Genomic DNA, 21,209 nt, shown 5'->3' with positions numbered 1-21,209 from the left:
GTTTATCTTCCTCAGTCCACCTCTATTCTCCAGGAACCTGAGCCTGCTGAAAGCACGGTGGAAAGGCCCCTACTCAGTGACCCTGTCCACACCAACAACAGTGAAGGTAGATGGCATTCCTGCCTGGATACATCATTCGTGTGTGAAACCAGCCAGTGGTGAGGAGTGGATGGTCCAATGACACCCAGGTCATCCCCACTGTCTTACCCTGAGAAAACAGACGACAGCCCTTCCCAGTCACATGTTGGGAGCTGAGTTTCTATGCAGGGCAGAAGCTCTAGGATGAGCAGCAGCAGTGTGGGACTGATTCTTTGCTTTGGACTTTTTCACCCTCCTTTAATCTTAGGTATAAGACATGGTGAAGGTTGTGAAAAATGCCTCCAAGAGGTAACCCAAACTATACAAACTATCAAAACTGCATTACTGGTTTACTCTTATTATGAATATACATGGAACAGACCCTATCACAGGTATAGCAATTAAAAGTAAAATAAACAAAAGAAAAAAGAAGAGAGAAAAAGGATTAGAGAATTTCTGGAAATTTTGAGCTGTAGAAAAGGCTGTTTATGGGGAGGAGTTTATAGTAGAATCTTTATGGACAGATGCTATACTTAATTAAGATGTTTACAAGGCACCACTAAAAAGGATTTGGAAACAAGATTATAATTTGGCCTTGATTTTGATGTAAAACTAGCTATGTTATAGCATGTCCTGAATGTCAACATTTAAGCACAAATAGACATAAACCTACAAAAAAGAAAGAAAGAAAAGAAAAGAAGGTGGCATCTGTGGCTCAAAGTAGTAGGGCGCCGGCCCCATATGCCGGAGGTGACGGGTTCAAACCCAGCCCCAGCCAAAAAAAAAAAAAACACTGCAAGAAAAAAAGATTCCCTACCCCCTTTGTTCTCTATGGATTGTCAGAGATGTTCATTTAATTTCCTTTTTCTTTTGCTTTTTTTTTTTTTTTTTTGGTAACATTACTATTTACTGGAATATTTATCAGAATAAATAAAGGAAGTCAAAATTTTTAAAAAAATAATAAAAATGGTCCAGAGAGTATAATCAAAGCAATGGGGATGTGATGGGAGTAGTCATGATATCGTCCAAGTGGTTTCTACTGATTTGCTACTTTCAGCCTAGGTTCTAGACCATTCACAGCAACTGAAGAGTTGAAGTCCTCTCAACTAGAGCAAATGTCTGCTGAAATCTATTGCTGATTAAGCCTGGGAAAACAAGTTTCTGAAATAATCTATTAGGGCCTCCTTTAGTGGGAGATTGAGAGAAAAAGTTCCCACAACCATACATCATCTTAGACATATTTATAAAACAACATCTGTTTAAGATCCCATTGGGTGACAGGGTTGATTATGGGAGTATGAATATTATAATATCATAGATGCTTAGGTTTTAAACAATTGGCCCTTCAGTGGTTATGTTGAGAGCCCAACATTGTGTGTTCTGTGAGGAATGATAAAATATCCAAGCCCAACCATTACCTACAAAACTTACTCATTGTTTACATCATCTAGTCATGATTATCAACTTCCAATTCAGAAAGCTGATGTACCTGCCCATTATCAATAAAAGAATAAAAAAACTGAAGGTCAAAAATTTCCTTAGGGTTATCTAGCTCAGTTTTTCATTCTCAACCTGCCTAGAAGTTTTGTTTTCTTTTGTTTCTAGTAACAAAATAAAAAAATAAAAAATAAAAAAATAAAAAAAACTTAGGAGTTTCCCAAAAAGGTAAGGGGACTAAGAACCACTCCATAGAACTACACAGTTGAGCACATGTAACATGTTAAACTAAGCACTACAGAATCTCCAGCCTTGGGCATTTAAATTACTTGCAATAAAGTTTGAGAGCCATTGATATGTTCAAATTCTCTCGTCAATGTTTTAAATTATTGAACGGCATTTTATCTAACACAGACCATTTTGGAGGAGGCAACAAAAATTGATTTAGATTTTAAAAGATAGTTGATATATGGATCAGCAAAATATAGAGAAATGGTTCTAAAAGAATAAGTTGAAGATGAGTGACTAGTACATCACCTCTCCACTCATAATTAATCCAGAATTCTCAGGAAAAAATTACTGATTGGGATACCTTTATCCATTGGAAGCAAGAACTCAAAAATATCCTTCACCAACTCCAACATCATACAGTCCTGCCATGATGTGCAAGCTCCAGGAAACACAAAACTAGACTGCCTCTCCTCCATCTCACACCTGACAGTTGCAAATCACTGATCTAAAACCTAAATATCTTCAAAAGCCAATTTTCCTAGTAAGTTTAACATTTTAAAGTTTTAGAATAATTTTTACATTTTCCAATTATAAAACTGTATCATAAGTATACTTTTTTCAAATGGTCCCCTGGATTCTCTGATGTGGTACCACTGGTTGACAGCTGTGGGGCCCCTCATCCGTCATCTCTCCCTACTCACATCCATGCTGATCTTATACCAGGATAGATCTTTAAAAAAGTAAGATTGGAAGCCAGCTTAAGAGTGAGGCTAGTGGTCTAGGGATAGCACCGAAATTAGTTCTACCTTGAAGAGTAAGCTCCAGAAAGACTGCTCGGGCAGCTCCCTAGTGAAACAGCTGATATAACCAAACAGAAATCCCACTTATCTATTTCAAACAATTGTAGTAAATCCAAGTGTTTGTGAAACTTCCCTGAATAAACAGATCAAATGCAGTCACTTATATGTCTGCAAACTCTGAATAGTAACCAAAAGTTTATCATAGGCAGATGGATAAAGAATGGAATTACATAAAATCAGGCACTTACATTGCAGAAAACGTTTGTATACGTAAAGTAGAACTATGCACTTGTGAAAAAGTGAAGAATGTTGAACCACAAGATTCTGCATGATTTCTTTGCTTGTTATTTTGTTTTTAGTCTTGGTTTGTTTCTTACTTATATTGTATATATTTGAGAATACCAATTAAAGTCATGATGTTTAAAGAAGAAAAGAACTGATGGACTTGCTCTTCTATAAAACTACTTACTCTTCTATAAATCAGAAATATCTTCTGCTAAAGTCGTAAGTCCATATCAACCTTTTTTTTTTCTTTTTTGCAGTTTTTGGCCGGGGCTGGGTTTGAACCCACCACCTCCAGTATATGGGGCCGGCACACTACTCCTTTGAGCCACAGGCACTGCCTTATATCAACCTATTTTTTACAGCTTAAAGTATATTTCAAGGAGGACTATTGAAGAATAACTTAGAAAAGCAGACTTTCTTAAATGTTTATGTACAGTTTAAGAAATTTGGACAAATGTTTATGAGTGACAATAAATATCATTTTAATCCAAACATACACAATAAATAATTATACCTTCAGCTCCAAAAGACATTGTCTGTCAATAAACTCAGAGTTCTCTACATTTTTCCATTAATTCCAATTTTATCCTTCGAAGTTAAAAAGTTGGCAAGTAATACACATTCTTCAGGAAGGAAAGTCAAGACCTAGTAAAATTTAATTACTTTTTTTTTAAATTTATGACCACTAGATAACAAGTCAAGAGGAAAATTTGTGATTGAGAATTAACTGATGAGCACACAGGTGCACAGAGGAAAGTAAAACTCAGCAAAACAACCAGGGGACAAGGGAAGGAGGGCGGAACTTACCTAATAGGTACTATGAACACTATCTGGGTGACAGGCACACCTATAGCCAGAACTCAAGCATTACAAAAGCAATCCATATAACCCAAAACATTTTAACCCATTAATATTTGAAATTTTAAAAACTTTGTGATTGAAATAACCAAATTCGGGGACTTGGGTGTTGAGTTCATGTAGAATTAGAAATATTACTAACAATGAATCCATTCACTAAATTTTTTTACATTTTAATTCAATTTAATCTTTACTTTTGATTAAAAGAATTATACATAATATATAATGATGCATTCACAGTCATGAGTTAATGATGAGATATGTTCTGAGAAACGTGTCATTGGGCCATTTCATTCTATACATCATATAGCACACTTAACCAAACCTAGATCTCCTAGCCTGCTACACCCCTAGGCTACGTGCTGTAGCATATTGCCTATAGGCTACAAACGTGTACAGCATGGGCTACTGCCCTGAATACTGTCGGTAACTGTAACATAATGATAAGTATTTATGTACATAAACATGTCTAAACATAGAAAAGGTACAGTAAAAATATGATGATTATAATCCTATAGTTTTATATGCAGTCTTTCAATAACTAAATCATGGTTATGGAGGTGCCTGTAGCGCCGGCCACATACACCCAGGCTGGCAGGTTCGAACCCGGCCCGGGACAGCTAAAACAACGACAACTGCAACAACAACAACAAAATAACTGGGTGTTGTGGTGGACACCTATAGTCCCAGCTACTCGGGAGGCTGAGGCAAGAGAATCACTTAAGCTCAAGATTTCAAGGTTGCTGTGAGCTGTGATGCCACTGTGATGGCATCTGTGATGCCAACTGTGATGACACTCTACCCAGGGTGATAGCTTGAGACTCTGTCTCAAAAAAAAAAAAAAAAAAAAATCCTGGTTATATGCTGCACTATAGTGAATGTATAATTATTAACTCCATATATATGAACTCAAATATATACACATACATATGTGTATATGTATATATACATGTGTCATATATATATATGTATATGATTTTATGATTTTCAGGACCAAGCATAAAACGTTGAGAATTCCTTAGAGGCAATTTATTGTATCCCTCAAAGATGAAAACAGAACTTTTAAATTGTCCTCCAATGCATTTTCCTTAAGATTAACTGGTACTTTTCCTTGCTTAACCCTTTAATTTGGCCTTGTGTTAAGAAGACATTTTTGTAACTTCTTTCAGAATTTTGCTTAGTAAGTATCTGTGTGATGGTTAATTTTGTTATGTCGACTTTATCAGGCCAGGGGGTCTCCAGACACTGATCAACACTCTGGGTCTGTCTGTGGGACAGTTTCTGGATGAGTTTAGCATGTAAATGGGTAGACTCAGTAAAGCAAATTATCCTCCCTTATGTGGACAGGCTTCATCCAATCAGTGGAAGGCCTGAATAGAACAAAAAGGCTATCCTGCCTGCTCCCACCCACCCACCCCAAAAGGAAATTCCTGCCTGCCTTCAAGCTGGGGCGTTGTTTTTCCTTTGTTTTTATTTTCCTGCTTTTGAACTCAAACTAGAACATTTAGACTATACCACTGTGGGTCTCTAGCTTGCCAACTTCTTATCTTAGGACTTCTTATCCTCCTTACTTACATGAGACAATTCCTTATAATAAATATCCACACTTACCTCTCTCCCCCTTCACCCCCACCCTGTGTGTGTGTGTGTGTTGTTTCTTTGGAGAACTTTGACTAATAATCTGTGTTCCTAGATCAAGAATTTCTAAAATGTTTCAATGATCAAGGACAAGGATGTGCCCTCTGCTTTCATTTCAGTAAGAGAAAGAAGATCCACTTATTCTTCATAACATGCAAGCAACAGACTGCAAATCACTTGACTGCTTGTTGCAGACTAAGTCAAGCCCATCCTTTACTTTCAATGGCTTTCCAATGGCTACACACAGGAGTCCGTACCCTGTAACTTAAATAATAAAGGTTTGAAAAATCAAGGATTTAGCTATGCCCCTTCTGGGCTAGTCTGTTATCTGTCCCAAAATTCAACTTATTTATTCCTAAATTCTTATTCTTGTGCTGAATGTTCCACCAATGATACATTTCTCCCTTCCCTTTTCTATCACACAATTTTTCATGCCCCAAGTCAGAGTTTAAAAATTCTAACCCACAACAACCTCCTTAAAATAACTGCTATATATGTGTTTTTGTACCACACAATTGGTGCTTTAATATATATGTACCTTTCTCTTTAATCAGATTATAAATTTTTTTTTTTTTTTAAGACAGAGTCTCACTTTGTCGCCCTTGGTAGAGTACCAGGGCATCACAGCTCACAACAACCTCAAACTCTTGGGCATAGCTATTCTCTTGCCTCAGCCTCATAAGTAGCTGGGACTACAGGTGCCCATCACAATGCCAGGCTATTTTTTTGTTGTAGTTGTCATTGTTGTTTAGCAGGCCTGGGCCGGATTCAAACCCACCAGCCCAGGTATATGTGGCTGGCACCCTAACCATTGAGCTGTGGGTGCTGAGCCTAGATTACAAATTTCTTAAGGTCAGAAGCTGTACCTTAGAATTCTATTTTCCAAATGCTTGCTACAATAATCACTCAATTAATATTATTCAATGAACTGATATGGCAGAAACTTGGGATGCTGGGAATGGGAAAGACACCAGCAGACAGAATTATAGAATAAGACAAAAAGAAGAGAAAAGGTCATAATCCATGAGATAATACTCTATGAAAGAAAAGGTGGAGGAACAAATTAGCCAAATGTCTTGGAGAGCTAAAAGAACTCTTTCTAAAATTGATGCAAAGCACAGAGACTCCACAGCATAATTCAACAAAAAATGTCACCAGACTGGCAGGGGTATTTGTGATTTGGTATAAAAACTGATACTAAGGGCTAGGCATGGTGGCTCATAATCTCAGCACTTTGGGAGGCTGAGGTAGGAGTATCACTTGAGGCCAGGAGTTCAAGACCAGCTTGGGCAAGATAGTAATACCCATCTCTACAAAAAATAAATAAACTAGCCCAGTGTGGTGACATACACCTCTAGTCGCAGCCACTAGGGAGACTGAGGCAAGAGGAAAACTTGAGCCCGGGAGTTGAAGGTTGCAGTAAGCTATGATCATGCCACTGCACTCCAACATGGGTGACAGAGTGAGACTGCGTTTCTATGAAAAATAAGATAAAATAAAGGCAATTAAATTTTTTAAAACTCTGACACTAGTTTTGACTTAGAATAAGTCATTTAACTATATTTGTCAATTCATTTTTTTTTAAACTTAGGATACTAAACTTGATGGCTTGTTATCTGTAAATTTCCCTTTGGTTCAGATAATCTAAGAATCTTTTTTTTTTTTTTTTTTTTGAGACAGTCTTGCTCTGTTGCCTGGGATAGAGTGCCATGGCCACAGCCTAGCTCACAGTATCATCTAACTCCTGGGATCAAGCAATCCTTCTGCCTCAGCTTCCTGAGTAGCTCAGACTACAGGCATGTGCCACCATGCCTGGCTAATTTTTCTAATTTTAGTAGAGACAGGGTCTTGCTTTGCCCAGGCTTGTCTCAAGCTCATGACCTCAAGCCATCCTCCTGCCTCAGCCTCCCAGAGTGCTAGTAATCTAGGATTCTAGAGTTTTCATTCATTCTTAGGGACTACTCATTTCATTTCTTCTGGGGAAGAAGGGACTGGAATGCACTGAAAGCTATGACAAACAGAATGCAGGAAGCTTCAGTAAGCAAAACGAAAGGCAGGATTAAATAAACAACATAAAATAGATGAAATATCTATGAAAATACTGAAACTTCAGAAGAATATTTCTTTAATATTTGCTCTGCTTATTTGATCATGCTAAGCAAGCAAAATTCCTATTTTGAGAGGTCAGAAAACTTGAAATGAGCCTGAGCTGAAGATAGAAACGAGAGACAGAGGCAACACCTTCCAAAGACTTGCTTTAGTTTAATGATGGAAAATTAACTGATGGATTTTAAAGGAGGGGAAAAACATTAATGACCATTTTGAATGAAAGGCAATATGTCAATGTAAGAATGCCACTGGCATCTTATTTAAAATAATCATATATGTTCAAAGATTTGGATTAATATAAACAAAGAGATCAATTTGAAAAGCACAGAGATGCTTGGCAGTAAATCTAGAAAAGACGGAATATCAAATGTCATTTAACTTCTCTCTTTTCTCAGCCTCCTCTCCACATCAGTGCTAATCACTCAGCACTCCCTTAGGCACCCAGTATTCTCTTTTGTATCTGACAATCTTTGTCACAGCCAGAATCGATTGATCTTAATAAACTCATCCTAACGCTACAATCTTGAGAGACTGCTCCCAGAATATACTTGTCTTGAAATAAGGCCATGAAAGAGCGCAAACACTTAGACAAAAGAAAGACTGGTAGGATTATATGTATTGGCAGGAAAACTAACCATAACTGAAAGACCCAGTCTCTCCAAACCCTTTCAGATCATCACGTGACCCAGCTCTCTACTAAATCTAGAAAAGAATGTTCAGTTTTTAATTAAGGAAATGAAGAATTTAAATCAATCTATAGGCAGAAACCTAAGCACCAAATTCTATATTTGAATGTTCCTATCTTCGGAGAGACACCTCAAAGTCCAAATGCAAAACTAAAACGAAAAATGAAAAATCCTGCAGAAAGAGTTTGAGAGTCTTCTCAAACTTCCCACTCAGAAGAACACAAATTAGTTTTATCGGATTAGCTAATTATCCTTTTGAAAGTACAAAATTATAAAACTGTTGGCTTTAAAGGGGTGAGGCAAGAGACAAACAAGCCTTGTTCAGGGATCAATGAGATTTGAAAAAAGCGGATGTGCATTAGAAAACTTGCAAAATGTGGGTGGGCCAGAGGGTGAAAATGAGTGACCTTGGGCCAACATTCCACTTGCTAAATGCTTCTGATTTGTCCAACTCTGGATTTAAAAAAAAAAAAAAAATTCAAAGTTGAATAGAATTAAAATTGGGCAGATTTTTATACAAAAATTTAAGTTTTTTTTTTCTGAAAATTTCAAAGGAACTGACAACCTTGAGTAGCCAATTCCACATAGTAAGAAATACGTAGAGTGAATAATCTCCTTAAGACGCTATGGCTTGACTTTCACCTTGGAACTAATCATACTTTAATGTTTCCAATGTTAGGGAAGGCTCTGCCTTTTTCTGGGGTCAGAAGGGCCTTGAATGCACTGAAGTATAATAACAAGAAAACGTTGGGATTAGAAAAACAACACAAAATAAATCAAATACCCATTACCCTATTGAATCTACGAAACAGACTACTCCTTTACTCAGTAGTTTCTCTACTACAGACAAGCTTTGTTTATAAGAAAAAAATTACCAATATTAAAACTTTAAAAGTCTAATCTGTTACTTTCAGTTACAGAAAAGAAAGAAGTCATGAACACTTAACTCTTACACTGCATATGCTAAAAAATCTTTAAATGTCTCTTGTTTTTGAAATGAGGGAGACCTATAATTCCATTTATTAAATCAGCTCTTAAAAATACTTTCTTACTGAAACTTGGTCCTAAACCTAGGTTCACAGGATAGGATAAAGGTTTAAAGAAAGCTTATTTAACCTACATTAAATCTTGATAATGCATTAATGAGTCTTTTGAAGGGATAATTTTAATTCCCCAATCTTCAACCATAAAGACTATATAGTGCTAATCTGCCTTGCCCTTTCAATTAAACTTGTTAAGGGCATTCTATTTAGTCAGCACCCTGAATGGGCCATTAAAATTCTTGTTCGGTAAGAGTTGTGTTCAGTGCTCTGTTGTTTTAAATTCCATTAAATCCAAATGGTCTTTATCGCCCCATGACCACTGTGACTTCAATCAGCCAATTTAATTACCTTACAAAATTGTCAGCAGAAGCAGCAAAGAAAAACAGGAAGCCCTATGACGTTATCAGATTGAAATCTTCCTCTTTGGTGTTTAATGGAGACTAATCAATAACGACAAGGTGCACCTACTTCCTTCCCTTTCAGAGGCTTCTGACCTCACCTTTCATGCTAAGATGTGGGGTTTACGATTCATTTCAAGCATGTCTAAGTCGTTGATAACTGGAATACAAATTGAAAGCCTGCAAAAGATAAATCTTCACCACCTAAATGAAAAACAGTCAACACTTAGATTTCAGTATATCATACCAACTTACTGAGGAAAACATAGGAACTTCTGCAAGCCCTAATTATTATGCATGCAATAGACTAATGATTTTATTATGGTTCATTTGAAAGACATAAACTACTTTCTACTCCGATGGTTAAAGATGGGCATTGACAGTTTCCTGTGAATAAATTGGGGTTACTGTAACACAGTAAAATCCTAAGAACTGAAGGAGGAAGTGAAGCAATTTTCCCCCCTTGAATGTTAAATTCTTACCACACAAGAGGAAAGTATTTTATCAAAAATTATGATAATTAAATGGCACAAGAGATTGTGTCGTCATTATCATGGACAACACTTTATGTAATGGTAAGCAGACTTGAAAAGGCTCTGCTAATCAATACCACACCCCCCTTTGATCTGTAACATTTCCCTCCCTGTGTGTGAGAGCAAATCATATTAACTTTCCTGTGCTGAGTAAATGTTGAAACAGTGTCAATTGAGATTTCAGGGAATGAACATACTGCAATGATCACTTGCATTAAACAAAAAGCAAAACTGACTGAAGAAACGTCACCTGACATATAAACCCATGTTCACTTCCGAAAACCAACCTCACAAAGCCAGAAAATGTGTAGAGTTTCACGTGCCTGGTGGAGAAAGAGTGCTATTTCTAGAGCACGAAAAGATCATTTTTCAACGTCATTTTCTGAAATGACTCTGCCGCGGTTGATGGATCACATCAAGTTATTCTTTGAAGATTTAAGAATAAGTGAGAACTTTATGTGAAAAAACTGTTGATGGGTTTTTTGCTTTTATTTTTTGTTAAGTGAGGCCGTTGTGTTGACGGTTCTTGGAAAGAGTTCCTTCCTTGGCTTTCAGAGCTCAGCTGAGCAGGTGTTCAGCTTTATCTGTCGCAGATAGTAGCCGCTGTTACTCCCCCACCCGCCCCCCCAGAGTCAGGTTTCCTGCTTCCAGATGTAAGGCCACTCCTCCCTCCCGCCCACCTCACCTCCCACAGGAAGAAAAATCACTTTCAAAGAATTGGTAGAGAGTGGCGGCTTATAACCTATAACCGCGGTCCATTCGCTCACACTAGAGGTGGCGGTACACCTGCTACTAATTAATGCATCTGTGAGCACAAGGGACGCCCAGCAAGACGGCGATTACCACAAGAACCCTTCTGTTCTCTCTCACGTTGTAGGTTTTCCCTTGAGGGTCGACCCTGAGCTGCTGCCCCCACCTTCCGCGAGTGTGCAGGGAGGTGGCTGTTCGCTGTGCCCCGGCCGGGCGGCCAAGGTGCAGTGCCACGGACTAGTGACCCACGGACGGGTGGCCCACGTGTTGTGCCACGGACGGGTGGCCACGGGCAGTGCCACGGAGATGGAGCGTGTCCCAGAGGGAAGACTTAGGACTGGGAAACCTTTCAAAAAGCCGCTCTACCGGGTTGCTTAAGAGAAGCGTTAGATAGAAACATCAGAGAGGAAGACGTGATCTACACTAAATACACAAATATTGGGACTGGGACAGGGGGACACGACCTCGGAGAAGATGCCCAGGAGTTTCAAAGAAAGTTGGAGTTGATGTCTTTGCTCCTGGCGTCCTAAATGCCAATTCCGATAACGACTTTGAATGACATCCCGACCTCCGCCATCGGCAGTGGCTTAGGGAGTGATTCCTGAAAGAAGACGTTTAAACGTGCCCAAGTCCCCAGACCGACAGTGGGAGATGACCCACCAGACCCGCGGGGGGGGGACGTGGGACGAGGCAGGGGGCGGCACACCGCCGCAGCCGGCTCCTAAGCTTCCCTACTGAGTAAGGGTCAGAGCACGCCCAGAAGAGAGGGACTGGCTGCATAACAAGAGAATGTCCAACGACCCCGCCACCACATGGGGCTGGGAGTCCGCTAAACCGGCCGCACCCCGCCAGGGCAAGGATCCCGCCCTCGCCCATCCCAGTCACTGGCAGGCCCCCACGCAGCCGCGGGTAAACAAAGGTGTCTCGTACACACCGCGTGGTACGCGCTGGGATAATCGGGGATGTGCGGTGCCCAAAGCGCTGGAGCCCAGGAGAGGCCTGCCTGGGGGAGCCTCGCTGGCTCTGCGCCCAGAAAGCCCGCTGGAGAACTTCTGACTGGACCTGGGGCGGAGGAACTAACTATTTAGCATGCACTTTGCACCCAGAAAGCAAGCCCGCTGGGCAACTCTTGACGATCTAGGCTCTAAAGCCAGGAAACCACCACGACCCACCGCGAGGGCGCTCGCCTGCTGGTCTGCCTGGAGCTGACCCTTAGCTGACTAGCAGGTCGCTTACCCCACCGCCCTAGGATGCCATAAAGCCTCGGGTTAACGCCCTGGGGTGGTGCTACGCACACCTATTCTTGGAGACATTTGCTGAGAGGCTGCAGGGGTTAGGGGACAGGGGAGCAGGATAGACGCGCCCCTGGGAGCAGCTGCCAAGTTTTCTTGTGCATTAGAGAGGAATTACTGTGCCGAAGTCTGAGACTGCTTTGAGAAAGCACTTTGCCCGCTAGCGCGTAAGTGTGTGCGCCAAAGAGGGGTAGGAATCTGGGAGTTGCCGGCTCACCAGACCAGCTGGGGGAGACGTGGGACGAGGCAGGCGGCGGCACCCTAAACTAAGGTGGACCCCTAGCTTCACTGCTGGTGATAGCAGACGCAGGGTCGACTCACAATCCTAGTGGGAGCAAGAAGAGGACCACACCGAGCTTCCCCTGGCGGGGAAGGGGGTTGGGGTGGCCGCCGGGCGGGCCCGCTCAGCGGTTGCCATAGCGCTGTGGTGGAGGCGCCAAGCGGCTTGAGGCGCCCAGCCTCTCTCGGCGTGGGGGCTGGGAGGGGCACTAGATGCTGTCTCCGCTGCAGAGGCGGCGGGTCCCTCCAGCACTTCCAACTCCTTCCCTTCCAAGGCACAGGGCCAGGGATGAGACACTAGATCCACTTTAGAGCCAAAGCTGAAAATAACCATTCTCAGGAGTGGCTCAACCAGCCATTCAATCTACTCAGAACATGTTTACCCCAGAAGAAAATAAAACTCCCACCATCGCATCAAAATAGTCCCAAGAGGGAAAGGTTCCAATGATTACCATGTACACAGTCCTTTTCCACAACTCAGATCAGAAATCAGAGAAAATGGATCTCCAAGTGGAAATGTTTGAAGTCAATGTTTAATAGAAAATAACAGGTTGTCTAGAAACTAGGCTGTTGGTTTAGGCTATCAGGGACTGGTGTGAAGACATCTGCCTAGTACCCTATTTCTTAAGGACATTCTTAGTGAACGCTGGCCTAAGAAAATATATTTGTGTGTGTGTGTGTGTGTGTGTGTGTGTGTGAGATAGAGACAGAGAGAGAGATCTTTCAGAAAGCTGCTACACACTCTGCTACAGTCTCCAAGATTTTTAATATGAAGATATGAAATGATCAGGAATTGCAACAATCTAATGATTCAGCAAATACTGTGCTGCAAGACCACAGCAACAGTAATTAAATCTTTAGAATACTGGTGGGAGTTTTCCAGCTTCAGGTTTTCTTTTTTCCCACCCAGTCCTCAAACACACTTACTAATGCACACTCATTCACAGACATTAGAATTCCCCATACGTAGGTTGTAATACTCAAAATACTGGACAAAACAACCATAGTGTAGCATTTATCATCCTTGAAGCAGAACTGCTAACACACACAATGTCCAGTGGTTATAGAGACCCTGTTTAATCCTGTCCAAGGAAACGTGCATTCCTGTGGATGCTTGTTGCTAAGAGCAACGTGCTTAAGTACCATCTAAAGGCACAAGAAAGCAGGAAAACTACTATAGTAGGAATCCAACTATAACCCATTGTCTCTTTTGTCATTACCAGCCTTTTTGACTCCAGGTGTCTATGTGTGTGTGACAGAGGGGTGGGCTTCCCTTTTCAAATATATGTGAAAGCATTCCCACTTTGATTCTATAAAGAGAGATGGTGAATTTTCTCATATGGGAGAAAAAAACAGGGGAAAACAAAAAGACTTAAGATGCTATTGGCATAATACAAAATGCAAGCACTCACTCTGATTTAATTCGACCAGTGGCAATGTATCTCTTGTTATCTCAAAGATACACACTTGGGATTACATGGTTTCCTGCACTCTGGTCTGAATCTACATGAACTTTCAAAGTGCCTACGGTGCCAGAGTTTACCCAGTTGGCTTTCCCCACTCCCTTTCCTACATAGGGAATTTTCTTTGCCTAGTACTTCACCTACTAAAACTCCACTGGCCATCAGAGCAGCTGAGTGTTGCCCAGGCTTCATTTTTGTTCCCCAAGCAAACCCTCTGACTAGGGTTTCCAATGGAATCCCACGTTTAGATTTTCCTTCAATCTCCAAGGAAACCCTGATTCTCAGGAAAGCAATAAATTCCCATAACTGTAACTACCTGGGGTCTTTTATCTTGCCAGAGTGAAATAAAGATTCAGACTTAAGACCCTCATACAAAACTACCCACTCTCCCACCCCACCCCCATTGCTGCTGTCCATCATTTATTAGTCCATAACGCACAGAAAGCTGGGAGAGGAAGGACTCAGGCAAGTTAAAAACAAAACCCAACCAAACAATAAAGCCTTTCTTACTATGAGGCTATTTCCCTCTGGCTGAGCAACAGCCTGTCTGTGTTAAGTACAGCCTTGAATCTTAGAACACTATTTTTTAAAACCCCGCATCCCAGTAAGGGGACCAGGAACTGGAAAAATGGTAAAAATTAACCAAAGGGAAAAAGCTCTCTGGCAAAAGGTATCAAAAGGGGTAGTGCGTTTCATATGCGCATGAGGATCTGCTCTGGTCCTGGGCAATAGCTGACAGGCGGCGCAACTCGCCAAAGAGTTACCAAATATTAACTTGGCCCGGCAAACTGAGAGGTTTGTGGCTTCGGCGCGCGCTCTGTGGCGCGGACCGCGCACCCGTCCAAGCCCAAAAGGTTGTGGGCACAGGCTGGCCGAGCCCCCAGAGCCATCAGCATCTGTGTGGCAGGCTACAGCAGGATGGTAATGGAGCGACCAATAACCTGCACTGGCACTCCCTTCATCCTCCCCCAGCTAAAAATATGAAAGTAAAATAAATGAAAGCACAGGCGTTTCTTTAACTCCGGGAGGAGACGGCGCAGGGAGCAGGTCTGGACGCCGCGAGCCCCACGCCGGGCGGAGCGAACTTGCCTCTTTACACCCAGCAGCCGGGAGGGTTGGGGATCTTACCGAATCTCAGAACATGCGTGGTTCCTTGAGAATATCCAATCCACAGTAAACAGAGCAGGAGTTTGAAGGTGCGCCTGAAGACTGGATGACTTAGAATCGGGGGAATAATCTTCATGGTGTTTCTGTGCCCACACGCGCGGCACCACTTCCCCGATCTAGCGTGAGGCTCCCGGCTCGGGTAGAAAGGAGGATGCGTCGAGTGGCGGCCGCAGACACGATCACGGCATGGTCACCGAGAGAGCGAGGAGTCTCCGCTTCCCAGACCCATTAGCAACCGCTGCATGTTCTCCACTCACTGCGCCAGGGAGCAACCTTCCTCTGCAAGGGATGGCGGGACGTCCATGTTAGTCGGAGAGCATCCGGGAGAGAGCCGGCACGCACACCCACCACGTCCGGCCCGCCAGCCTGGGAAGCAAAGGGGAGCGCGATCAGTAAGAAACCCGGCCTCGGAACGCAGGGAGGGGTCGACCGCAAGCCCCAGTCCCCGCACGAAAGACGCTTTGCTCGCGGAGGATTTGCCAGGCCTCACTCCACTGCACTGCTGCACAGCTTCTGACGTGAAGCCAAGATTAAGTGAGAAACATTGAGAAAGCTGCTCTCCTCTCAAGGCTTCCTGCCAGCGAGCTTCCCCATATCTATTATGCAACTGATCTAAGAGCCCGCCTTGAGCTTCAAGAAAGAAGTCGGATTTATTTACGTGGAGAAAAATTGCTTTTATTTCAGTAAGAGTGTTTGCAAAGAGAATGACCGGTGTATGTGTGCAGGCTTCTTAGAATCAACTGATGAATTTGAGTAAATGACAAGCTAAATCAAAGTCACTTTACCTGGCAATGGTATAAAAAGAGAGAGAGGAAAAAAGGAAGTGATTTAAGACGGAGGAATTTACTGCAAATCTAACTTTATGGTTAAGTCAAAAGAGAATCTTATTTACACTTTTAAAATTTTTGTCCAGAAATTATATATAGATTGGAATGCAAATGGGGAGGTAAAACTAGTCTTTGAAGACTTGAGTAGGTTATCCCTGATTGCTACTTAGGAGAAATTTCTTCAAGTAGACTTTTAGGAGAGATATTACATTAAAATGAATCATTTTCCACCCTTTTTTAGCATATCTATAATAATTGTGCATATATAAAAGGTAATAATGTTTGAATTGGTGCCACAAACTCCCAAGGCTTCAATAATTTATTCCCCAAATTTCTTCTCATAGTGGTTCATTGAACTTTTTAAAGAGGTAGAATATGGGATCATAGCTTGAACAATGTTGAATGTCATAGCTTTGTCTAAAAAGGTCTTATCATTTTCCAGTTTTCTGGTAGAAATATTTAGAGATCCCAGGTAGTGACTCTCTTGGTTTCACAAGCAAGAGTTTATTCAAGATTTTCCTGAATAAATAGAAATAGATTTTCTTTTAACATAAAATACATCTTATTGTCAAAATAGGTAATACGGCATCCATACATCAAAGTTTTTCAAAGGCTAATGTTTTATACTAAGTGAAACTAACATGGATAACAGATATGTCACTGTTAATATTTTTAAATGATTAATCAGCACAATAAGCAAACTGTTGCATCTATGTCTTACAATTAATCTCCTTTTCATAACCAACTAACAGGGCATAGGTTAAGCTTTATGAAAAATATAAGATCATATCCTATTTGAAGACTATTTAATTTTTATAATAAGGATAGACATACTATTTAAGTCTTACTATGTTTTCTCCAAACAGCAAGAAAACAATGAACATTTTTATTTCATCATTGTGGCCTTTTTCAGTCTATATTTTCTTAAGATATTACAAAATGCTGACTTGAAAAGAAATCTGCATTTTGCAAAGGCACTAAGTGGCACTGAATTTTTTTTTTTAAATGGAGGCATAACTGCAGTGTCAAAAACAAGTATCATGAATGGTTAGTTCTGCAGTCTAGCAGGCAATTCAATCAAATAATTTGACTATCTGAGCACTTTCAAAGGAACACCTAGTGCTAAAACCAAGGGTATCTAGCGACTCCTTCAGTCCACGTTTAAAATATCCCTTATAAAATATGTACAGCCCAACGTGTTCTGTCTTGTATTTGCTGTCTCATTTATTCCATTCTATTTGTTCATTTTCCTTTCTATCCTAGTAGAGATAATAATGACTTCTAGGGCAACAGTAATTCTTCATATTTTCATTTGTAAATACAACGGATATCTGCTACCTGAAAATAACATGTTCTCTTTTGACTAAATCAAAATACTGCAATAATGGAACCCGAGAAAACAAAATGTATCATATCTCCTTGTTCGTGTATTCTGTTAACAAAATGACATTTGACATTACATTTGTAACTTGCTACTTAAAACTAGCATTCAAAACTATTTCGTTGTTGTGGGGTTATTTATTTGATGTCCAGTGGGAAGAGTGAACCATCAAGCTTCCAGATTCATAAAGTTCTTAAACAATAAATTAAAAAGTAAAATGTCTAGCATCATTTTTTTCTTACTATTAATTGGTCCCCAAAGTACTAATTTTGCACATATGCTACATGAGATTCATTTACATCCATCAATAAATTGAAGGCTTCTACACAGCATTCAGCAACTCCACCTGTCCAATTAAACTTCTGCAAGACTGAAGACAACCTTTCTTCAGGACCACGGACAGCGCTCCAGGCTTCCATTTATTCTGGAGGAGTACATGGAAAGTAGTACAATGAATGGATAATGTGTCATTGGAGTGACAATGTGCATATTTCTACCACACAGAGTCAGAGCATTTGACTTATTGCATTGTTCACACTGTCAAGAGGACTATTTTATCAACGGTATTGTGTGTATTTTTCAGTGCCACTAGCTGGGGTTGCTTACCATACTCAGGGAGTACTAATCATCATTTCTTTCCAGGGCATACTACTAAAAGCCACTTACATTAACTGTGTTTCCTCATGAGCACTAAATTACTTGTTTCTCAATACCAGAAAAATAGACCACAATATGAATAACATGCTGTCTATTCAGTGGCTAAAGGCATTTTAAAAATGTACAATAAGTTATCACTTTCAATTCTCCACCTCCAGATTTCCATCTGTTACAAGGGTAATTAGATTAATTTTCTTTTTATTTTTTTTCTCATTAAACTTCACTCATTCCCCGGGACAAGAAAAAAAAAGAAAAGAAACATTAAATTGGCCTCCCAACCTCCCTAATACTACAACAAAATGATTTGGTGGTGTAAGAGTTGCCTTATTTTATAGAAATTTTCAAGTTACTACAAGTTTCTCTCCAATACCAATATCATCCATGATAGTTTTGAGGCTATATGAAGGATTAATAAAGTCATTATATAGTATTTAACTGACTAGATTTAATCTCTTTATAAAATTGTGTCAGCTCTGTAATTTGCTCCTTTCTCAAAGGAAAAAAAAATACCACTTTTGGGTGTCAGGTGGTCATCTATATTTAGTAATATTGAGATTTATATACTTCATTCTATGGTCTCATTAGCTTTTTTCTCATTTTAACCATATGGCAACCTTTATTTCTAGGAGCCAAAGCTCTGTAGGTTCCAAGGTCAAAGCAGAGATGATGAACTACAAGTACACACACATGCACACACAGAGAGCTGTGTTTAAAAGTAACCCCCCCCAAATCAAAATACCACAGAAGGCTGGCATGAAGAAATATCAAGCCTATGATAAATTAACAAAGAAGAAAATAAGTATCATGCTCATGCAAAGCTTATTCCAACAACAAGAACAAGAAAAAAGACGTTAGCTTCATCTTTCACTACGTTTTTATATTTGCAGACACTAATGACCTCTTATTCTTGGGCACTATTACTTGAGAAGCAATTTTAGTTTTCTATTCTCCCAGTGAAAATGAATCTTATTCTGGTTAGCTGCCACCTGCTGGGGCATGAATAAATGTGTAATAATCCTTACAGCACAGCATTTAAAAAGACAATGCCTTTTGCTAGAAACAGCGAATATATATCCCAGAACAACCTGAATTTCAAAGGTATTTCAAAGATTCTTCCATGCCATATATATATTTAAATTTTTCATGTGGAATTCTTGGCTAAGGATTCCACTGGATTTGTCACAGAAGTCCTGCTGTTACATGACATTTGAGAAACCTCAGCTTACAGTAACACCTAACCTATTCTTCCATGCAAGGGCCTGATGTATTGTAGCTTAGCTAAAATAAACAGCCTGCTCATTCTTAGCATTAAAAGTCCTGGAGCATGAAGTCAGGACCGAGATGAGTTGAAACCACACTGTTGCATACTTTCCACTCACTCTTCCCTAACTATGAATGCTGTGCTATGTATCCCTTGTGAATCTGAACACATTATCAGCTGTTCCACCAACACTCTGCTGCATTGATGATTAATGACATTTAGAGTTTTAATTAATGTTCAGATGCCGAAAAGAAGTGTATCTTAATTAAGAAATTGAAGTGGAAATGATATACATGTCCTGGAACCTTTCCCCCCCTAAATTTCACTCTGCTGTAATCATCAATGTTTAAATAGAAAACAAACAAACAGGTAAGAGTTCTGGGTATCACTCATTTCTCTATCACCTTCCTCCTGTGCACTTCAATTTTTTTTTCCTTCAACTCAAAAGTTTCTAAGACCACTGGGAGGAAGTTGATAAGCTTCCTTGGTGGTTACAGGAATAGTGTACATAAAAACTTACAAAGTAATGAACTAAGACAAAAAAGAGACTGAAATACAATTGCATATCTTCCAGAAACCCAACCACGACTTATTAAGATTCAAATGAATCAGTCATCTCTTGTAAAATGAAGATAATCATCAATTCATAAGATAATCTCTGATGACAGAATACTTACAGTGTGGAGATGAAGAAATGATGGAAGATAATCTGCATTATCAAAAGGAGCAGTAGTAAGTATTCTAATATTCCCTGTTTCTTAAATTGGAAATCATTGACTAAGGAGGTTCAGCTCGGTAGTGTTGCTTGGTCAAGAAACCCCATCTCTTTAAAGGTAAAAATACCAGGAGATGTGTTTTCTTAAAAGTTCTTGACGTTGGTTTATTATGATCAACCCTAGTGACTCTGCACTCTCCTTACTCTAATGGGACGCCCTCCAAGTTTTTTTTTTAAGCTTTTGATACTGGCGCGTGTTAAAACAAATGTCTGTACTTCTCAGCACAGAACTAAGGAACAGGGCTTATGGAAGGAGGGTGGACAGAAGGAAAGATAGGGACTTCGTCAGACCCGCAGGCAGACACACAGCTTCTTTCCATCTGTCTCCATTCTCTTCGCCTCGCGTGAGTCCCTGTAGCTGAGGCCACTTCCTGGCACGTCCGTCCACTTATTAAATCATTTTTTTGTGAAGAACACGAGCGCCCGCAACCCACAGAGCCACTTGCATCCTTGACGGGAATTGGCTGAGACGAGCGGGACGGAGACACCGGCGGTGAAGCTGCCCAGCGGGTAACCCGAGCGCGCTCAGCTCCGCCGCGCTGCCCTTCGCCTTCCTCCTTCTTTCCAGGCGGAAAATGCCCCTCGCCCACCCGCAGTCCCTCCCGTCCTCGAGAAAACAAACACCTCGGGAAGGAGCCGGGAGTGGAGCCCACCACCGGGAGTCCTTACCTGGCGCTGAGGGTGAGGTGGGCGGGGAGGGTGGGTGGTCTTCCGGGAGGAGCAGCCGGAGGAGGTCGGGCGGAAAGTCCCCGCTCCCACACCAAGCAGCGCAGCCGCCGGCGCAGAGCGCGAGTGACGGCGGCGGCGGCGAAGACGGTGACCGCCGAGCAACAGCGGCGGCTGCGGAGACAGACACGCCTCCTGGCGGGGGTTCCGCGCCTCTTCCTTTAAAGGCGCCGCGCTCCTTTCCCGCGGTCCCTGACCGCCGTGGCCACCCAGGCGCAGCTCCTGCCCCTGGACCTCAAGAACGGGAGTGAGACAATTGCGGGTGTCCCCAGACTTGTACTTATGAACCCTCCCGGCTGGAATTTCGCCTCCTGCGTGCACACCTGCCTCCTGGGATGGAGGATCTCGGAGGAGGAGAAGTTCTGTCTGGGAGTGAGTGATGCGAAGCGCTAGGGAATTAGTCTGGTCTTGGATGGTGACAACACGTACAAGGAACCTAAGCACGTTTGGTTCAGGGTGTTAACTTTTGTACCTCTCCGAAACTACAGCAAGGAAGCTTCTCCTCTGCCAGGGTTTGGGGAGCAACTGGTAGCAA

At 41.2% G+C, this 21,209-nt stretch overlaps 1 protein-coding gene across 5 annotated transcripts in view; it reads right to left on the bottom strand.

The window, feature by feature from the left end:
- Positions 1–20,742, bottom strand: part of GRIK2 (glutamate ionotropic receptor kainate type subunit 2) — a 735,964-nt gene extending 715,222 nt beyond the window's left edge. For 3 of the 5 annotated variants that reach the window (XM_053592074.1, XM_053592076.1, XM_053592075.1), the window contains exon 1: positions 15,009–15,844. In XM_053592074.1, the coding sequence (XP_053448049.1) occupies positions 15,009–15,123 (115 nt within the window). In that variant the 5' untranslated portion in view covers positions 15,124–15,844. Of the gene's footprint in view, positions 1–15,008; positions 15,845–19,850; positions 19,959–20,617 lie in introns of those variants that run through there. The other 2 variants (XM_053592072.1, XM_053592073.1) reach the window with 2 other exon arrangements.
- Positions 20,743–21,209: the final 467 nt, after the last annotated feature.

This window comes from Nycticebus coucang, chromosome 5, assembly GCF_027406575.1.
Source record: "Nycticebus coucang isolate mNycCou1 chromosome 5, mNycCou1.pri, whole genome shotgun sequence".
In the NCBI taxonomy this organism is placed as follows: domain Eukaryota; kingdom Metazoa; phylum Chordata; class Mammalia; order Primates; family Lorisidae; genus Nycticebus; species Nycticebus coucang.
The sequence above is the reverse complement of the archived record's forward strand: the minus strand, read 5'-3'. Positions and strand labels throughout refer to the sequence as shown.